We start from the raw sequence: 19530 nt of genomic DNA, 5'->3' as shown, positions 1-19530 counted from the left end.
AGCATGTACTGCGCTAGAAATGGAAAACTACATACTTTAAAGTATGAAAATAGTCTTCATTTTATTCAAATTTTTAAAAAAAAACGTCCCAACTTCGGGTTGTAATAAATCCAAAAGATAATAATATACAATCTGCTCGACCGGACTGCAAAAAGTTTGTGTTCTTGTAATTCAAGAGGCCACTGTGTGACGTTTCTGTGGCAAGCAAAGCGGGAACTGAATTCGCCAAACTCGAACTGAAACACAGGGAAATTCACTTTATTTACTTTTTTTTTTTTTTTTTTTTAACAGCAAAGTGGTAATATTTTATAGCAGTTGTCTACTTTAATGTCCTTTCACTTATTATTTTTTTTCTCTTGTATGATTTTGATGAATAATAATATTTTTCTTTGATTTCAGACCTGATGGAAGAGAGCGAGGAGAGTGAAGAACTGCGTGAAGTGAAGGAGGAGAATGAAGAACTGAGTGAAGTGAAGGAGGAGAGAGAAGAACTGAGTGAAGTGAAGGAGGAGAGTGAAGAACTGAGTGAAGTGGAGGAGGAACATCAGGTCAAACCTGGAGAAAAACCTTTGAGTCGCTCAAAGACTAAACAGACATTTTTAAAGAAAAGAAGAGCCAATAAATCTACAACCTGCACTCAGTGTGGAAAAAGTTACACAACCAAACAGTGTCTTCATATTCACATGAGGATTCACACCGGAGAGAAGCCGTTCACATGTGATCAGTGCGGGACGAGTTTCACACAAAAAACACATCTTAATACACACATGATGATCCACACTGGAAAAAAGCCGCACACATGTGATCAGTGCTGGAAGAGTTTTGTAAATTCATCAAACCTTAAGATTCACATGAGGATCCACACCGGAGAGAAGCCGTTCACATGTGATCAATGCGACAAATCATTTCGTAGGGCATCAGTCCTGAAGACACACCTGGCAGTTCATATGAAGGAAAAGCCGCATTCATGTTCTGTGTGTGGAAAGAGTTTTTCACTGCTGCTATATTTACAAAGACATGAGAAAATTCATACTGGTGTGAGAGAGTACATGTGCTTTGAGTGTGAGAAGACTTTTACTACAGTGCAATGTTTAAAACTGCACCAGATTATTCACACTGGAGAAAAACCTTACAAGTGTTCACATTGTGACAAGAGATTTTGCGATTCATCATACCTGAAAACCCATGAGAGGATTCACACTGGAGAAAAACCTTACAAGTGTTCACACTGTGACAAGAGATTTTGTGATTCATCATACCTGAAAACCCATGAGAGGATCCACACTGGAGAAAAACCTTACAAGTGTTCACACTGTGACAAGAGATTCAGTCAGTCATCACATCTGAAAACACACCAGAGAATTCACACTTGAGAAAAACCTTACAAGTGTTCACACTGTGACAAGAGATTCAGTCAGTCATCACATCTGAAAACACACCAGTGAATTCACACTTGAGAAAAACCTTACAAGTGTTCACACTGTGACAAGAGATTCAGTCAGTCAGCTAATCTGAAAACCAGTGTTGGGGAAGCTACTCTGAAACTGAAGTTTGACAAGCTACAAGCTACTCGTAAGTTAAAGTAGTTAAACTACAGTCAAGCTACCCTTTAAGTAGTTAGCTACACTACAAGTTACTATCAAAAAGTAGCTAGCTACATTGAAACTACTTTTGATTTCAGAATACTTCCTGCTCATTGAAATGTTTAATTTAGTTTTTCCACTGCAATAGTATATAAACTGATAAAGTTTGGTAGACTGGTGACTGATGATTATTGAGTCTCCAGTAAGAGTCTCCTTTTTCCTGCCAGACCTGTTTTCTCTATTGTGTTTTAAGTCAGATCACTGAGATTTACCTTTCGGAGCCCAGACGTTGAATCGTTAGGTTGATTGACTTTCACCTTTTGTCTTTAATGGCTCTGGGATGGCTCTCGGAATATTGGAGTTCCTGGCCAGTATCAGCATGTGAATAGTTATGCTGATTCAATTGGACTGGTAGTGCTCTCAGAGTAGGGTGTGTCCCACTTCATTTGCATGCTTTATTCAGAGTTTCCGCCTCCATGTAATCCCTCCCCCTTGGAATGTATATAACCACAATGTATAATGTTTTAGTTAGACTTGGTGACTGCAGCTACCGACAGCTCGTGTTTTCAATAAAGACTCTTGGTGAAGAAACAACCAAGTCTCCTGGTCTTTCAATTCTGAGTTTCCAACAATGCCAAAGAACTCTTTGCTCAAGCTCACCGTCTCTGCAAGATTAACATTGGCAGTTTTGCACGCACAGCTACTAGAAGATTTACATCTGTCAGACAGGTTGCTCACGTCATCAAGCTTAGTTTGAGTCGGTTTGAGTCTGCGCGTCAGGAACTGAAGTGCTAAAAAAATCGCTAAAAATGGGCTTCACTTGTCTCAGTTGAGTTCCAATGAGATGGCTCTGTCCACTTCTTTTACTGTCTATGGGAATCACCCATGTGAATTGCCCAAGTAATATACAGTAGCCTAACTTTAGCCCAGTCCTTAACGTATCAACATAATATTATTCTTTATTTTACAATGATGGACATGTGTAATGTGTCGATTATTTGCCCATGCAACACTAGCATGTTAACCAAAATTGTGAGATTGGGTTTAAAATTATTTGAAAACGTGCTTCAAGAAGTCAAACAGTGCTCTTGTACATTCGTATCAGCTGCCGGCAAAGTTGTCAGAGCTGACAAATGGACGGACAAAGCCAGCAATGTGGTGTCGACCCCCACTCACCAGCTTGGTTCGGTTGTCAGTGGTGTCATGTCTTTTTTTCAGTTCAGGTATTTAGCACTGAAGTGCGCCCCAGAGCCAGAATATCTGTCCTCCATGGCTCAAAGTACCCCGACTCTCTCCGCATTCGAGATGCTGTTTCGTGCACAGCAACTTACTCATTTGCCCCCGCCGAAAGTTGTACAGACCAAAAAAGACAAGCTGAACAATGACATTCTGGGGAACCTGCAGACCCAGGGAGTGGGCTTTTCTCTTTCAGAGAGCACAAACCAAGGCTCATTTTTGCTGATGGTAAGTTTATTATAATATTTGAATTATGGTATTATGACATTTGTCAAAGAGTTCCACTTTTCTACTTTATTCACAGCCTTTCGTAAGATAATTTTCATCTCATAATATTTTTTTCTTTGTATTTTCAGACACTAACAAATTGCCTTTGGTACATCACAAACCAGCAGACTGTGATACGTGATGCGTCTCACCATGACAGAGATGTGATTCCTGTTCCATCATGCTGGAGCTTTGAAGGAGACAATGAAGTGAAGAGAAAGAAAATTAAGGAGCAACCCATGTGTGCTGCATTTCTGAAGAGTCACTACCAAGCCCTGTTGTCTTTGTGTGAACAACCATACATGTCCTCAACTTATGCTTGGAGAGCACTGAAGGAGGACCTTTTCAGTTTTGCCACCTGCCTTCTCAACTATGTGGAGTACCTGGAGAGGAAGAGTGATACTACATCTGCAAATCATAGCTCAAGTAAACCTGTCGGAGTTGTATCTGAAAACATTTCCGTGACACACCACAAAAAAACCCTTCAGGTGGCTGCAAGGTACCAGTTGCTGGACAATGTTATGTGTCAAACAGATCCTCTAGCGCCTGTGCTCCTGGATGAGACTGTACACCTGGAGGAACCGTTTGCAAGTTCATGGCACAGATTTGAATTCATCAACAGAATCCAGCTGTCTGTACCTGTCGATGTGCTGAAATACCAACCTGGGGGAAACAAGACTGGCATCACCTTTCTGTGGAAAGTGGAAAGGACCAGAACACAGGACGAGCAGCTGACACAGACCGCTCGAGTTGTCAGTTCTCTGCAGCCATTTCTCCCACAGTACCACACCAGGTACATGAAGAACAAATTCTAGAGGAAGGTAGTGAACGTGGCTAAGGTGACACCAAGCATCGTAGAGGCAATCTATCAGGAAATCTCCCATGATTCTTCAGCCCCATCGAATCCTCTCATGAATCAACGCATCCAAGTGGCTCTCCTGGGAGAGCCTGGCATTATTGTCAACTTATGCACCCTTAACAGTGGTCGTCCTGGTGACAACTTTGAGGAATTCTTCTCTAAGATGGAAGAAGCAGATGATCGGAGACTTGGCACTGCCCACCTGTCACAGTAGTTGTCGCTAGAGGATCTCATTGAACAGATTAAGTCCAAATGCGCTGAAGGAACCAATGTGCCCAGCAAAGCCCTTGTGAGATTGCAATTTGCACCACAGAATCCCTACACCCGGAGAGCCTTGAACTTCACTTCACACTTTGAACTCAAGTAAAAGATCCAGCGAAGACAGCTCTGAGCATCTCACCCTGATGCACACTTCTGTGCTGCACTCTTCAATTTCTTGCGTCTACGCATGTATCAGCTGCGTTCAGACATATTTGTCTTATTCATCGACGATAAGGCCAAGATTCCGGTTGGAGAACCAGGGGAGCCTGTGTCCACCGGTGTCCAAGATAGACACTCAATCGTGCCTTCAACCAGCCAACTAGCAGCATTGGACCATGACATGACGAGCAAGGGATCCATCACATCCTCAGTATACATGCAACCCAATGTCCCTAGTCAGCCAGAGGGTTCATGGTACAGTGGCAAGGTAAAGATTGTGGTGAAGGACTCTGTCTTGCAGAAGTCTACAGCATACAGAAATGCAACAGCAACAGTAAGGCTCGCACAGGAAGACCCTTCAGGATGGAAACCAATCCATGTCAAGTACAGTGATGGTGGAACAGAACATCGCACCCTATTGGTCAAAGTTCAGCTCAGTCTGATCGCAGTATTTAAGATGCTAGAACTGGACATGCTCATTGCCTGCAGAGCAGCTCCAGGTCAGAGCTTGCAGAATCCAGTTGAGAGGGTGATGGATGAATACTTTAGAACATGCAGGTGTACTTGTGCTTTTGTTAACTAGCCTGAAAATATGAAACAATATGCAGCAACTGTTTTATTATGTTATAATATAATATAATGTACGTGTTTTGAGATGGTCATGCCTTCTTCTGTTGTGTGTTTGCTTGATCGCGGGGCTGGACTGGGACAGAAAATCGGCCCTGGCATTTTTGACCAGACTGGCCCACATGATCATAAACACCACCCATCTTTGCACGCCCTTAAATATGTTTTTGTTCAACTCCTATTCATTAAACCCATAACGCCATGTAATGAGTGAGTATAAACGAGTGAGAGTTAATAGATGAAATAAGTACAAAATTGTCATTTATTAATACAATTGAACTATACTCCACAGTGATGCATCCAAAAACAAGATATAAGCTGCATTGGCATAGCAATACCAGTGTTTTTCACAGGAGTTTTGTTAAAACTGTGGTGGGTGTGTGTGTGTGTTTTTTTTTTTTTTTTGTGCATTTTAATGTTAAATTCATCAATCTGGTGCAGTTTGAGGGTTCAAAATTAAAAGCTCCTACCCATATTCAGTGTGCAATATAACAAAGAAAAGATCAAACCTCTTTTAGTAACAGTGTCTGTCTATATTGCACTACTACTACAATAATAGTTATAACATTAATCTCATGACAGTAGCCTAATAGCCATATATTGTAAAACAAATGCACTGAAAAATAAAGAAAACTTTCATAATTAGTTTTGTACTAATTTCTAAACTTGAAAGAGATCAGCACATGATCTTTTATTTTGACGGAAACTGCATCAAGCTTTTATTTTGGCGGAAAACATGGATAAAAACTCGTCTCATTAAACTTCTAGTAAATTTCTGTAAAACTATGCAGTCAACAATGCAGATGTGGAAATAATGCGTAACTGGGTAATGGGTTCCTACACTCATAGCCAAAGTATTTTGAAAGAAGTTCTGCTTACCGCGTGCAGACTCTAACGTTACACTTTCTCATCTCTCTCCTGATCCTCCTCACTCACTATCCTCCTCATCAGCCACAGGAGCTGATGAAGGTCATGCTGCTGCAGAAAACATATATATTGTGACACATTTTACAGCGTCTGCTATTTCTATTACACGCTATTTCTCTGCACATTCCTTGCATTACTTCTCCATCTCTCAGACTATTTTGACAGATACACACTTGACACTGCACGCTCACTAAAAGCCCAAAGGGGGAGGTTTTTAAAGCTGTGATTGGGCCAGCCCAGTGTCAATCAAGAAAACAACCAATGGGCCGCTGATCTACGCGTTTCATGGGCCGGTCTGTCAGTGGAAAAAACAATTTTTTGACCAATGCATTACACCGCCACTAACCCAGCGCCGTCAATTAAAGGGATAGTTCACTTTGAAATTAATTTTTGATATGTTTTAGCTTACCTCGAGGGCATCCAAGATGTAGGTGTCTTTGTTTCCGCAGTAGTTTCAATTTTGATATTTTTAGGTCAAACCGTTCTTGTCTGTCAGTCATATAATGCAGGTCTGTGGTCACTGTCTCAAAACACAAGCACAGAGTCCAAATTAAAACAATTCCCCATCGTCCAAATGAAACAATTCCCCATCATAAGTACACATTGATGGCCTAAGACACGAAACGAGCGGTTTGTGTTAGAAAACGAACAGTATTTATATCGTTTTTAGCTCTTGAAAACAGTACACCGTCCAAATGATCTGACGGCGCGGGCGGCTATAGATGTATACTTAGATGTCGCCTTGGCTACGGTTTCGTTCCAATGAACTGCAGTAGCGAAGGCAACATCTAGTGTATACATCTATAGCCGCTATTGTTTCATTTGGACGATGGGGAATTGTTTTAATTTGGACTCTGCGCTTGGGGTTTGAGACAATGACCACAGACCTGCATTATATGACTGACAGACAAGAACGGTTTGACCTAAAAATATCAAAATTGAAACTACTGCGGAAAAAAAGACACCTACATCTTGGATGCCCTCGAGGTAAGCTAAAACATATCAAAAATTAATATCAAAGTGAACTATCCCTTTAAACAAAACAAAATGAATGGGCCGCCGATGTACGAGTTTTATGGGCCGTTTAAAAAAAAAAATAAAAAGTATGAGATGTAGGCCTATCGGCCCAAAAAGCACGTCGGCCCACCGGGCATTTGCCTGGTATGCCAGATTACCAGTCCAGCCCTGCACAGTTTGATTAATTGAATAAAGTAAGATGATCTGCCGATGATCCTGAATGGCTTGCTGAATGAGTGTTGATAGCCTAAGGCTCATCAATATTAACAGATCTGCTGAAAACACTCTTTATTTCATGGCAATAGTTCCTGTTTTCACCTCATTTAGTATACTGATGTCTTCAGATCGCCTATAAATGGCCACTTAAAGCTCATTTCATTGGTGTGAACAGACTGAGGGTAGGCTATTTGTTGGTTAAAATGGACATTTATTCTTTAGTCTTTATACGTTGTAGGGGTGACACCAAATAGTCGAAGATTCGATGTTTCGATTGGAGGAGCCTGATTCGACTACCGATCTCATGGTCGTGTCATACTGGAGCAGATAAATAATGTTGAGCCACATGAGACAATACTCAATACTTAAATGTCAGTATTATTTATTATATAGGCTACTATTGGAACAATGTTGCTTTGTGGTACTCTTTATTTTTAAAAGTTGTATGATAATTTTCAGATATGCGTATACAAAATTGAACTATTTTAATGATCTACCTACTTTATAGTGATGTAATCATGAACTAAAACTATATTTAGATTCTTTTGGACATATTGCTATCTATAGATGAAGATGAGTGTCAGTATTGTTTTATGTTATTGATGTTTTATATGCTTGTATCATGTATCCTGACTCAAATAATGTGTTTCTAACAGCAAACACTCAGAATAAAGTGAGATGACCTGCTGATGATCCTGAATGGCTTGTTAAATGAGTGTTGATAGTCTGAGGCTCATCAATATTAACAGATCTGCTGAAAACACTCTTTATTTCATGACAATAGTTCCTGTTTTCACCTCATTTATTATGCTGATGTCTTCAGATCTCCTGTAAATTGACACCTAAAGCTCATTTCATTGGTGTCAGCAGACTGAGGGTGTTGGCTACTATGTACATCTTTATGCTTTTAACTGTTTTGTTACCATTATATTTGGTAGAATTTAAATTATTTATATTATTTTCTTTATTTCTAGATACCTGCATTTTAATGAAGAAGCAGAATAATGTTAGGATTTACATTACAAATAATGAATGAATTGGCATTCAGTTTCAGTGATACAATGAATAGATAGACAGGCATAAATGCTTAGAAGTGTCATTTAATATAAAAAACTCAGTAATTTATATATTTTTTGATTTTGGGCAGATCAGCTCCTCCCACACTGCAATCACATCATCAGTAAAGCTCCTCCCACAGTAGTCACATGGTCAGTGAAGCTCCTCCCACAGTAGTCACATGGTCAGTGAAGCTCCTCCTGCTGTAATTCCCCAATAAATGCTGGAATATTCCCATCATCAGCTACAAGTGAAGACAAGCATCAGAGCATCAGGAAGAGCTGAAATCTGCAAAGACTGAGTTTATTAAAGAGGACAGTGAGAACATGAGTGATCCAGAACCCTGCAGAATGAAACACACTGAAGATCCTGAAGAACAAAGAGGTTGGTGTTTATTCTTCATTCACTCATGATGCTGAAGAACATTCATGTTAGAAACATTCAAGCTCTTTATCACTTTTAGATAAACAGTTAAACTATGAAATGGTACAGAATGTTCTTGGTTTTTTCAACAAATGGTCAGTAAAGGGAGGTTTGAGACATTTTATAGTGAGTGTCAACATCAGATCAAGCTAAATACTATTTTAACTGTTTTATTTGACATTTATTTTATATCGGTTCCCAATTTGTAACAACGTTACCAGAATTTTAGTCATTTTCAACATAGTTTACAAAAAAAAATTTTTAAGAATAATCTGTAAACGCAGAGTTACTGATAACATTGTATTTGTCAAATATCATAGTTATTCATAGTTATAGAGATTCTTCCTACAGTAACTTTGGTAACAGGGGTGATGAATACAGTCAATGCTACAGTTTGTGTAAAAACAGAGACAGTGGATTGAGATTATTTTCTTGTCTTCCCATCATGCAGTAGAAAGAGCCCAGATGATGTCACAATTTTTAGAAATGCTGTTATAAAAGGAGGAAAATCATGTCAGGAGTAACAGAGTTGAGTGAAACATGTAGGACACAGATAATGCTAATAAATATATTAATTTAAAACTAGTTAAAGCCGCAGCCACTCTACACTTTCAACATCAAATAATAATAATTAAAAATAAAATAAAATAAACAATCCACTCCACTTGAATGCTAAAAGTGTGTTATTTCTCACAGGGTTATTCACTTGAGCTTGTGTTTCTGATGTCCCACTTTCACATGCGCATGAATGGAAGTCTGTGAAGGAAAAATCTAGTGTGAACGGCCATTATTAATTAAAGGACAAGTTCGGTATTTTACACTTAAAGCCCTGTTTACAGATCGTTTCTGTTGAAATAGAACGGTTAAGATTAAAATTTGGACACAAAAATCGCTGCAAAAGCTTGACTAATAGACACTCCAGCCCAGTTGGTGGCGGAGTAATACCGTACCTCACAGCACATCCAATACAAGTCAATGAAGTTGAACAAAAACTACGATAAAACCTGTTGGAAAGCATCTTTTGCAGCGATTTTTGTGTGAGCATATCAGTGAACACCCCGATTACTCTGTGAGTTTCACGTCTTTGTAAACAGGTTTTAGGAAGGATTGTTCCAGTGCCCATAGGCAGCCATTCTGTATGTGGGGGGGAAAGCGAAAGAAACCTAAAATTCTCAGGACAGCAGCATGTGTCCAAATTTTAATCTTAACCTTTCTATTTCATCAGAAACGATCTGTAAACAGGGCTTTAAGTGTAAAATACCTAACCTGTCCTTTAAAACGTTTTAGTAAAATAAATATCAATCTCAAATTTGTTGTCAACATAGGGCTGTAATGTATATTTTAATGTTAATATAATTTTAGATAATTATGTCATTGATATATTTAATAGTTCTTGCTAAAGAAATTTGTGCCTATCCCTCTATTGCACGCATTATTACTTAGTAGTGGTAAAAAATGTTTTGCATGTTTTTATTACTTAAAATGAGCTAAATAACAGATATATAAAAAAATAAATAAAAAAAGAGTTTAAAGGGGGGTCGTTGGTAAATTGTTGCCATATGGCAACAATATGCAATCGTGGAAAGTACCATAAAATAAAACAAAATGTCAAAAAACTCATTTTATTTAAAACAAGACTCAACAAATCCATCTCATACTTAGTGAAATGTTTAAACAAACATTTTTACAGTAAAAACATTATATAATTTCAACAGTTATCTGAAATGTCTGGTAATAATAACCAGGAACCTGGAACCTGTCTCACTGAAATACACTATTCATTCGTTTCATTTCATTCAGTAATTTTTTTGCCGTTTCATTTAATTTAATTCTCTTTATGCCTTAGGGTTAGTCAGTGAACCCTAACCCTAACCCTAACCCACTTGAAAGTCAGTGAAGCAAAGGAAAACTAAACACTTGGAGCACTTGCTTCTCACAATGCCCTTGCATCCTGGCATTTTGCATCTGCCCTTTTCAGATGCATGCAAGGGCCAGTGGTCTGTGCGGTCTCTGCGGACAGGATCTGGCGGGACAAAGCTTTGGGGCCCTCTTTTATTTTTCCCCACCACAACAGCTTGTGAAGGTCTAATGTTTTTACCTTTAAAATATAAGAAAAAGTTGTAAACAGTCTCAGAGTAGTTTCATGCTATGTAAGTCAATGGGACTCCATTAGGTTGAATGCACCATGACGTTTCCATATTTGCATATAGTTGCCATATGGCAACAAATGTATTTTAGCATATTACAAAAAACTTATAAAATCAAAACTGAATTTAAGTTTACTTACCCCAGATAGTAAGTTTAAGTTTACTTTTAAGTTTAAGTTTACTTACCCCAGATAGTGATTTAAATTTTTTATTTGATGAAAATTTTCCAAAATTTTAAATAAAAGGCTATCTTCGGGAGCCCCACACAGTGATGTTTGCATGTCAATGTCCATGAGCAAAAAGGACTGGCTAACAGGATATCCTGGTCATGTGACCTCATAAATTGTATTTTCTTAAAAGTTAAAGCCCCCTTTTCACAACTAACTGTAAAAACATAAGATTTTATATCACAGCTTTTTAGAAAATTAAGATAAAGTAATTGTTGCCATATGGCAACGCTATGCAATAGAGGGCTATAATTGTTTTAAAAATAATAATTGGAAGATAAATTACCTCATTCATTGGAAGTTTCAATGACATATAATCAATTTATAAAAAGGCATCAAATTATCATAATATTTTATTACAGTTGTCTACCTTCTACACTGTAAAAAATTTCCTGTAGAAATTACAGTAACTTACTGGCAGCAGTTTGCCAGTAACTTACTGTAAATTAAACTTACAGTAAAAATACTGTATTCATATTTACAGTACCATTTAACTTGCTGTAAATTTATTTACAGTATAATATATTTTTTACTGTAAAACACGTTATGGTCTTTTCTCCAGTAATATATTTTAATACAATAAAAATATTACTTTACACTGTGAAATTTACTGTAATTTGTTGTCCACTTTTACTATTTATTGTAAAACTGCACAAATTATTGTATTTCAACAGGTCTCAGTAGTAAAAACTAGTAAATAACTATAAAAAGAAACAAAAGACTGTTTAACTTCTTTTATTGATTTAATTGTTCAATTGTAATACTTGAAATAACATTTTAATATTCTTGCAGATTGTACTTTCAGTTTTCCAAAAACTTGAAAACATTTCATTTATACATAGACGTTTCATATTAAGAGCATTTTAAAACAATTCATGAACAGATTCAGTCATAAGAACAATCTTAAAAATGTACAAATTCAGAAAACTCCTGTGTATGTATTTGCTCTTAGCTTAATAGTTTTGCCAGCTGAAATCCAGAAACTCCTTAAAGGACAATTCCGGTATTTAACAATTTGAGTCTATTTTGTAGTTTGTTTTGGATGAACAAGAGTGGTGGACAAAGAAATTTTGACAATGGTTCCTGTCGCGACTTTTTGACTATTTTAGAATTGCCCATGACCGCTTTAGAATGGGAGTCAATGGCCATGCAAAAACATGTCCTTAAAACAACCCTTAACGTTCGTTTTCAAAACTGTGCAACTCACCGAGTGGTTAGTGGTGTTCGTTGATGATTAAAAACAAGTAGCGCATCGAAATACAGTTTCTGTCGTGTTTTATTTGGCATTTTGTAAAATCCATTGATTTCCGTTGGAGGACTCATTGCTCGTTGATATTACTGCGCTAACGGAAACGGAAAGGATGCTGTTTACATTTGATTGTAGTCTTTTAGGTCTTTTTGCTCATCTCTCAGAAGGCTAGCGTGAGCAGAGCAACGGAAGAGCGGAAGTTTATACGCGGTCGTGAGGTATCTGAAAAAATAGTTCCACTATAGAAAAATAAACGGATTGAAACCATACATTGCGCCGATATTTGTTTTTAATCATCAACGAACACCACTTGGTGAGTTGCACAGTTTTGAAAACGTACTCGGTTACTAACGTAACCTCGGTTCTCTCTAGAAGAGGGAACGAGTACTGCGTTTTATCAAAACGCTACGGGAAAAGTCTCTTTTCACGAAACACTGAAGCAAAAAATTATCCTTTAATTTTCATATATGTAAAACGCGTTGCGGCAGCAGCAGTCAGCTATGGCGAGACGGCTTGCTCGCTCATTGGCTGCTCTGCGGCAACTGCTTAAGCCTATCGAGCGAGGCCTGAGATGACGTCAGGCCAATGAGGGCGCTTCGCGCCCTCCTCGCCACTTCCCGCCGAAACGGGCGTGGCTTACCTCTATAAAAGGAGCTCGAGAAGGCTGATTCACTTGATTTTGATCGCCGAAGCGAACCAGAGTGAACCGTACGCACGGCAGAGAACGCAGTACTCGTTCCCTCTTCTAGAGAGAACCGAGGTTACGTTAGTAACCGAGTACGTTCTCTTACGAGAGTTCTCTCGTACTGCGTTTTATCAAAACGCTACGGGAACCCCTTGCAAAACGCCGTGCGTGCTGGGATAAAAACACTGATCACCGGAAGCTATTTCAGGCACACAGTGCATAATCACCAGATTGACTCACACAGAGTCAGGGAATAAGGGTGGGAGCCTTAATTCCCTATACTGTAGCGTCGTAGAATAGACATGTCCACAGACGCAAGTATAACATCACATAGACAGGGTAGGGAACCTGAACTAATGTGGGAAATGTGGGTCTTACACAGTTCTGCCCAAGATAGTCGGTAGCGCATTGCGCATGGGTTTCAGTGGTCTGACTAGACGGCTGAACAGATTACACCGACAAAAGCTTAGCCTGTAAGGCGGAAACCTCTAGGTTATAAAACCTGATAAATGTAGACGGAGAGGCCCAGCCTGCCGCCGTACATATATCCTGTAGGGAAATCCCGCTGGACCAAGCCCACGAAGAAGCAACGCTTCTCGTAGAGTGCGCTCTAACTCCCTACGGGCATGGAATGCCCTTGGCAGTATAAGCCAGCGCTATGGCGTCAACTATCCATCTGGATAGACTTTGTTTCGAAACAGCCATTCCTTTGGAACGTCCACTGAACGAGACAAAGAGCTGCTCTGTCTGTCTGAAGACAGCAGAGCGGGACATATAAGCTCTTAAAACCCTAACAGGGCAAAGAAAACTCGAGTCCCCTTCCTCACTCGATGCCGGCAGGGCAGCCAGGGAAATAACCTGAGCCCGAAAAGGCGTGTTGAGGGCTTTCGGCACATAGCCGTGCTTAGGTTTGAGTATGACTTTAGAGTCATTAGGACCAAACTCCAAGCACACCGGGCTCACAGAGAGCGCGTGCGGATCGCCTATGCGCTTCACTGAAGCGAGAGCCATCAAAAACACTGTTTTGAAAGACAAATGTTTGAGGCTAATAGACTGGATAGGCTCGAAAGGGGCACCTTTCATGGCCGCCAGGACCGTAGAAAGGTCCCACATAGGGACTGAAGGAGGTCTGGGTGGATTCAGTCTCCTAGCTCCCCTGAGGAAGCGGATGACTAAATCATTCCTTCCCAGTGACTGACCCAGCGTTGAACCGGAGAACGCTGAAATAGCCGCCACATACACTTTGAGCGTGGAAGGGGATCTGCCCTTATCCAACAGCTCTTGTAGGAAGGAGAGAACCTCCGTTACCTCACATTCGAGGGGTGAAAGGCTCCGAGCTGTACACCAGCCGGAGAAAACCGACCACTTTGAAGCATAGAGTCGCCTGGTCGACGGCGCTCTAGCCTCCGTGATGGTATTCATGACTCCCTCTGCGAGACCAACGGGTATCCGTTGAGCGCCCACACATGAAGGGACCATAGTTCCAGGTGTGGGTGCCAGATCGAGCCCCTGGCCTGCGAGAGGAGATCTCTCCTCAACGGCACTGGCCATGGAGCGATGTCTGCTAACTGCATCAGAACTGGGAACCATGCCTGGTTCTTCCAGAACGGTGCTACAAGCAGCACTGGGCATTTCGTTTTCCTGACCCGTTCCAACACCTGAGGCAGGAGGAAGATGGGGGGAAAAGCGTATAGCAGGCAGCGCGGCCACTTTTGGGACAGCGCGCTGTCAGTCTTTGAAAAGAATGCGGGGCAGTGAGCGTTTTCGCGGGACGCGGATAGGTCCACCTCCGCTTTGCCGAATCTCTCCCACAACAGCCGGACTGTTTGTGGGTGTAGAGACCATTCGCCCGTAGGAACTGTAAGATTAATAAGGGAATTAAGATCAATATAACTCAAAGGGGATTGAATTACAGGAAATAAGAACCGAATTATTATGCAAACTATTCAGAATTAATATTTAACACTTTATCAACTATTCGTCCACCGATAAGTTGAGATTAGGGTATTTTACCAATTCTGGACAGAATATTATTCCGTAGCCTACGGTAATAATATCATAAAGTTATGATAACTGATTAATATGAGCAAGGTAGCAAAATCTTTTTAGTTTAAGGCAGTAACTTGTAAGCACACAGCACAAGACGCTTGTATGTAAAATCAACCAAGACTTTATTGAACTACTCTAATACACACAAACTAAACTAACACGAAAACACACACAAACATTCATTCAAACAGTGACAGAGAGTGATGTTATTAACGGAGTGTGAATGGAGTCCCAAATGTCTAGCGTTAGACACTATTTCTTGACCGCAACCTGAGAGAATCAAACTACTAGCACTTTAATCTTAGTTCGTTTTCTTAATAAGATTTGCACCAGTTCACTTCAGCCAGAATTAGGAGAATTGTGTACTTGCGTTTAGATGCTCCTGAGCGCGTGCGTTCCCTGTGACGAAGTTGCTGGAGAGGGAATCTCTTCGGCGCTGATTGGCTGGCAGTCGGTCGATGATGCGTTCTGAGGGACAGCACTCGATGGTGAGTGGTTGGTTGGCTTTGCCGGGTGGCGCTTCGTTCGCGGGATTTCCTGGATTGCGGGTTGCTATGCAACGGAGTTTCCTCTGAGTCTGGAGCGACTCTGAGAGGGGTTTCTTTGACGAAGTTCAGCGAAGGATCTTACGGAAGAGTTGATGAGTTTTGCGTGAGCTCTTGGTGGTTTGAAGAGTATGTAAGCATACACGCTGGACGATGGAAAGGTCAGCGAGAGCAAAAGTCACTGCAAAAGCGAGGCACAAGGCAGGCAAAAAGCAAGGCAAAAAGCAACTCATAGCTGCTTGTCATTGGGTTATAAGCGTGTCCATCTGACCCGTCCTTCCTAGTGCGACAGCCAATCAGATATTGTCTTGGGCGGGACCTACGCCCCGTTCTCCGGTTCTTGCATGTAATTAGCGTAAAGTCCACATGATCACGTGTGCCCAAACTCCGGAGAGTTTAGTTAAACGCTTTAATAAGTAAACTTAATAGTTTAAATATGGTGCATCCTACACACATCTACTTTATATCAACATTCTAGAAATCATTTACCCATCAAGTAGGTACCAAAATACATATACTTCCCATAGTGGAGGTGGAACTAAATAAGGATTTCGCTGTGATAAGTGTTTAACACACAAAATTAACTTCAGTAATATACAGCATACATACTACAGAGAATACACATGTATGAGGCAACTTCTGGTGATTAGTTCCTATAACTGAGGTAGAAAACCTTACAAATAGGCTGTAATGAAAGTTAAACACACAGAAAGAACTCCACAGGTTACATAAAATATACATGATACTTAAGATATATGTGAGGTAAATACTGGTGATCAATTCAGCTTATTGGAAGCAATTTTGAGATCGTTGTTTGTATTAAACCACAAGTGGGTTAATTTCAGTCTATTGGTTTTGGAGACAAAAGTCTCTGGAATTTACAACTGCAGAAAGGGGGGTGTCCCCTGGTTTAGGGTTTGTGGTGATTCTGGGCCATAAGAATGCTTTAGCATCCTTCGTTTCCTGATAAGGCTGTGGATTTATGCATTGGGGTCACCACAGGGTTCTTGGCCATTTGGCCTTAAGTTTGTGGAACAAAGAGGAATCTTTTCCTGCTGTCCTGGCATCGCTGGTTTGAGATTAGACACACACAACAAGGGAAAGGGGGGTGACATCTCCTTTAGCCATCTCGGCACCATGACTGTGTTTTATGACTTACTAATGATTCACTGGGGAATCGTTCCGAACTGTGGAATGTGGTGTTGGGTTAATATGAAATGGACTGTTCAAGGATAATCCTACATATTCCCCCTTTCGGTCGGTGATGTTCCAGGTGAGGACATCGGCGAGCGCTGGATAAAATAGGCAGAGAGAGAGAGACAACACATACAAACACAACACAACACTCCATCACTTAGCTGAGTTCTGGTGCAAGATTTCGCTTTTGAGAATATTGTGGGCCTATGGCGCGACAGGTTAACAATTATGATGATGATGGTGGCTTTTCTTGATTACCCTAGTTTTGGTTGTGCGACGCACGGGTAGGGGCGTAATCCCAATTAAATTGGTCGAGTTCTCAGATTCGGGATCTGGTTCTGCTCGCTCTTGGTTGCCAGCGTTTTTCCTAGAATTTCGCGTTCCGTATGAGATTCGTCGCCTGATAGGTGATCGAAGCTAAATCATCGGTATGGAGGATCTACGTACAACTGCATGGTTATAATTATTTAATCGGTTGCGAGAGTGCCATGACGGGTAGCTCACGGGACTCTGCAATCCACGTTTTTGCACAGTGGACGTAGTGAGTCAATCCTATCGTCAGGCCCTATACCAAGTTTCTGTAGGTTTAAGATTGTTTAGGTGAGAGGAGTGGAGAGTGGAAGAGAAGGAAGGGAATAAAGAAAGTGAGCATTAGTAATGACTTCTAGTAATTACTTCTTGTTAGTGGGGCAATCTCAAAAGAGTGGGTGCATATCATTTGAACAACTCTGAGTAAGGTGTTTATGAAGACAATTGAGTGTTTCATGAAATAGGGTGTAGTGTGTGGTGTAATTGATCTGTGTCAGTCACTTTTGGTTTCCCCCTTTTCTTGTCTGTTGGAGCCCAAGTGCCCTTTTATCTGGTTTCGGTGGACCCAACGTAGGACTGGCTCATTGCGCTTTTGGCTCATCTTGATTCGGTATGCGACAGGTGAGAGCTTGTCCACGATTTCATGGGGTCCTGTCCAGCGAGGCAGGAACTTCTTTGACAGGCGATGGGGACCCGATTGTTGTGACTGCACAAAACTGTAGTACCACACTTTGTCTCCGATGTTGAATTCTTGGTGAGAGGCCTTCTGGTCGTAATAGGCTTTGCGACCTTCTGCACTTTTCTGTAGTTGTTGTTGCGTAAAAGCAAAGGCGGTTCTTAGATGGCGATGCAACTCTTCAAGATACTGGTGGGTGGTATATGCCGTGACAAGGCTCATGTCACCTGGCTGGTAGAGCAGGTGGAGCGGCAGTGTCATTTGCCGTCCTGTCATTAGCTCAAAGGGTGGCACCCCGGTGGACTTGTTAGGAGTTGCTCTGATAGCCATTAGCACTAGCGGGAGCTTGATATCCCAATCCTTTTGGTTCGCAGACACATACTTCTTTAGCATGCTGACCATAATGTCTGCTCCGATGTAGATATCGTGTGGCAGGTCGGGGACAACGAGGAAGTAGTGACTCAGGTGTCTGTCATTCCAGCATATGTCTAAGGCACAGACAGTCTTAGAGGTAATCATGGTTAAGGAGCATGGATTCAGAGGGAAGCGGTTATGCTTGTTGGCATGTGGCAGTTCAGGCTTGTCTTTCTTTAAGGCTCTGAAGAGCTTCAGGCTGATGGCTGAGTTTTCGGCCCATAGGGCTAGCACAGAGTCAGGTACTGTCATGCCTTGAATGTCTATAGCTGTCATCAGTTGAAAGCCATTTAAGCCTGGTTCTGTGGTTTTGAATGCGCACAGAAGAGAAGTTTGACTCTTGCCATGTGGCACCAAGTTAGAGACTTGCTTTGATCTTGGGCTTGAGTTTTCGCTCAGTGAGCTGGAACCAGTGTCTGTGACTTGACACTGCGCTTCTGTGGAGCATTGTGAGTGAAAGGGAAGGGGCTCCCGAACTTGGGCCCATATCTTTAGGTGCTTAAAGTCTATTAAGGGCTCAAAGCGATTCAGCAGGTCTTTGCCGATGAGAAGGGGATATGTGTCCAACGGCGAGATGTACACAGGGTGTATAAGGCTCATTGGTCCGACGGTCAGGTGGATTGGGGCCACCTGCTCCAACTGCAGTCCCGTGTGGGAATAGGCTTGAATGTTGAGTGCACACTTTTGAAGTCTGAGGGTTCCACTGGTTCTTTTGGTTCTTTCTTGAATTTCTTCTAAGAGCTGAGTGGACATTAGGGTGATGTCGGCTCCCGTGTCTACCAGGGCCTCTAGTTTGACACGGTGTTCTAGTGTGATGGAGAGATAGAACTTTCTTGCCACACCTTTCTCGATGAGGTCACCCAGAAGTTGAGGAACTGGAGTTTGGGTTGAGACAGGTAGAGTGTTGTGGTTTGTTTGCTGTTGCTCGCAGGGGTGACAGACAACCAAGATGGCACTTTCTGGTACTTGAGTGGTTCCATCCTCCTCTGGTTGTTGGAGGTTTCCATGGTATGAGTTGACATGTGTCGGATCAGGTTCTGAATCTGTTGCTAGGCATTCAGGTTCAGTCTCTTGTTTCCTTGACAATGGGGTTATGGCAGCTTGACTTGTCATGTTTTGAGGGTGGTGAGTGTGAGAGAGGTGGTTATTGCTCTGGTTGATGTGTACCAGGTGGTCGCTGTTCCCTTGCTTCACCTCTAGTCACGCCGAATCTGACTTGTCTTTCTTTTCCCATTTCCTGTCCTCTTCATTGCGTTTGAAGAATTCTTTCATGAACATCTGCATCATTTCTTGTGAACTGATACCTGGTGCAGTCTGTTGTTCTTGTGTGGACTCAGTGTGGGGTTGGTCTGATTGACGCCTGGGTGGATTTCGTCGTCGACCCCTTGGGCTAGTTGTTCC

The 19530-nt window shown here is 41.3% G+C and overlaps 1 protein-coding gene across 4 annotated transcripts in view; it reads left to right on the top strand.

Annotated features, from left to right (window-relative positions):
• The window catches only part of LOC308697458 (uncharacterized protein), a 50533-nt gene that overhangs the window by 16472 nt on the left and 14531 nt on the right, over positions 1-19530 (top strand). For 2 of the 4 annotated variants that reach the window (XM_081376713.1, XM_081376714.1), the window contains one exon: positions 400-2168. In XM_081376713.1, coding sequence (XP_081232839.1) covers positions 400-1373 — 974 coding nt within the window. In that variant the 3' untranslated portion in view covers positions 1374-2168. Of the gene's footprint in view, positions 1-399; positions 2169-7390; positions 7524-8299; positions 8593-19530 lie in introns of those variants that run through there. The other 2 variants (XM_081376712.1, XM_081376711.1) reach the window with 2 other exon arrangements.

Source organism: Scardinius erythrophthalmus (assembly GCF_964197995.2).
Source record: "Scardinius erythrophthalmus genome assembly, chromosome: 1".
Classification (NCBI taxonomy): Eukaryota; Metazoa; Chordata; class Actinopteri; order Cypriniformes; family Leuciscidae; genus Scardinius; species Scardinius erythrophthalmus.
This window is presented reverse-complemented; position numbering and strand designations above follow the sequence as displayed.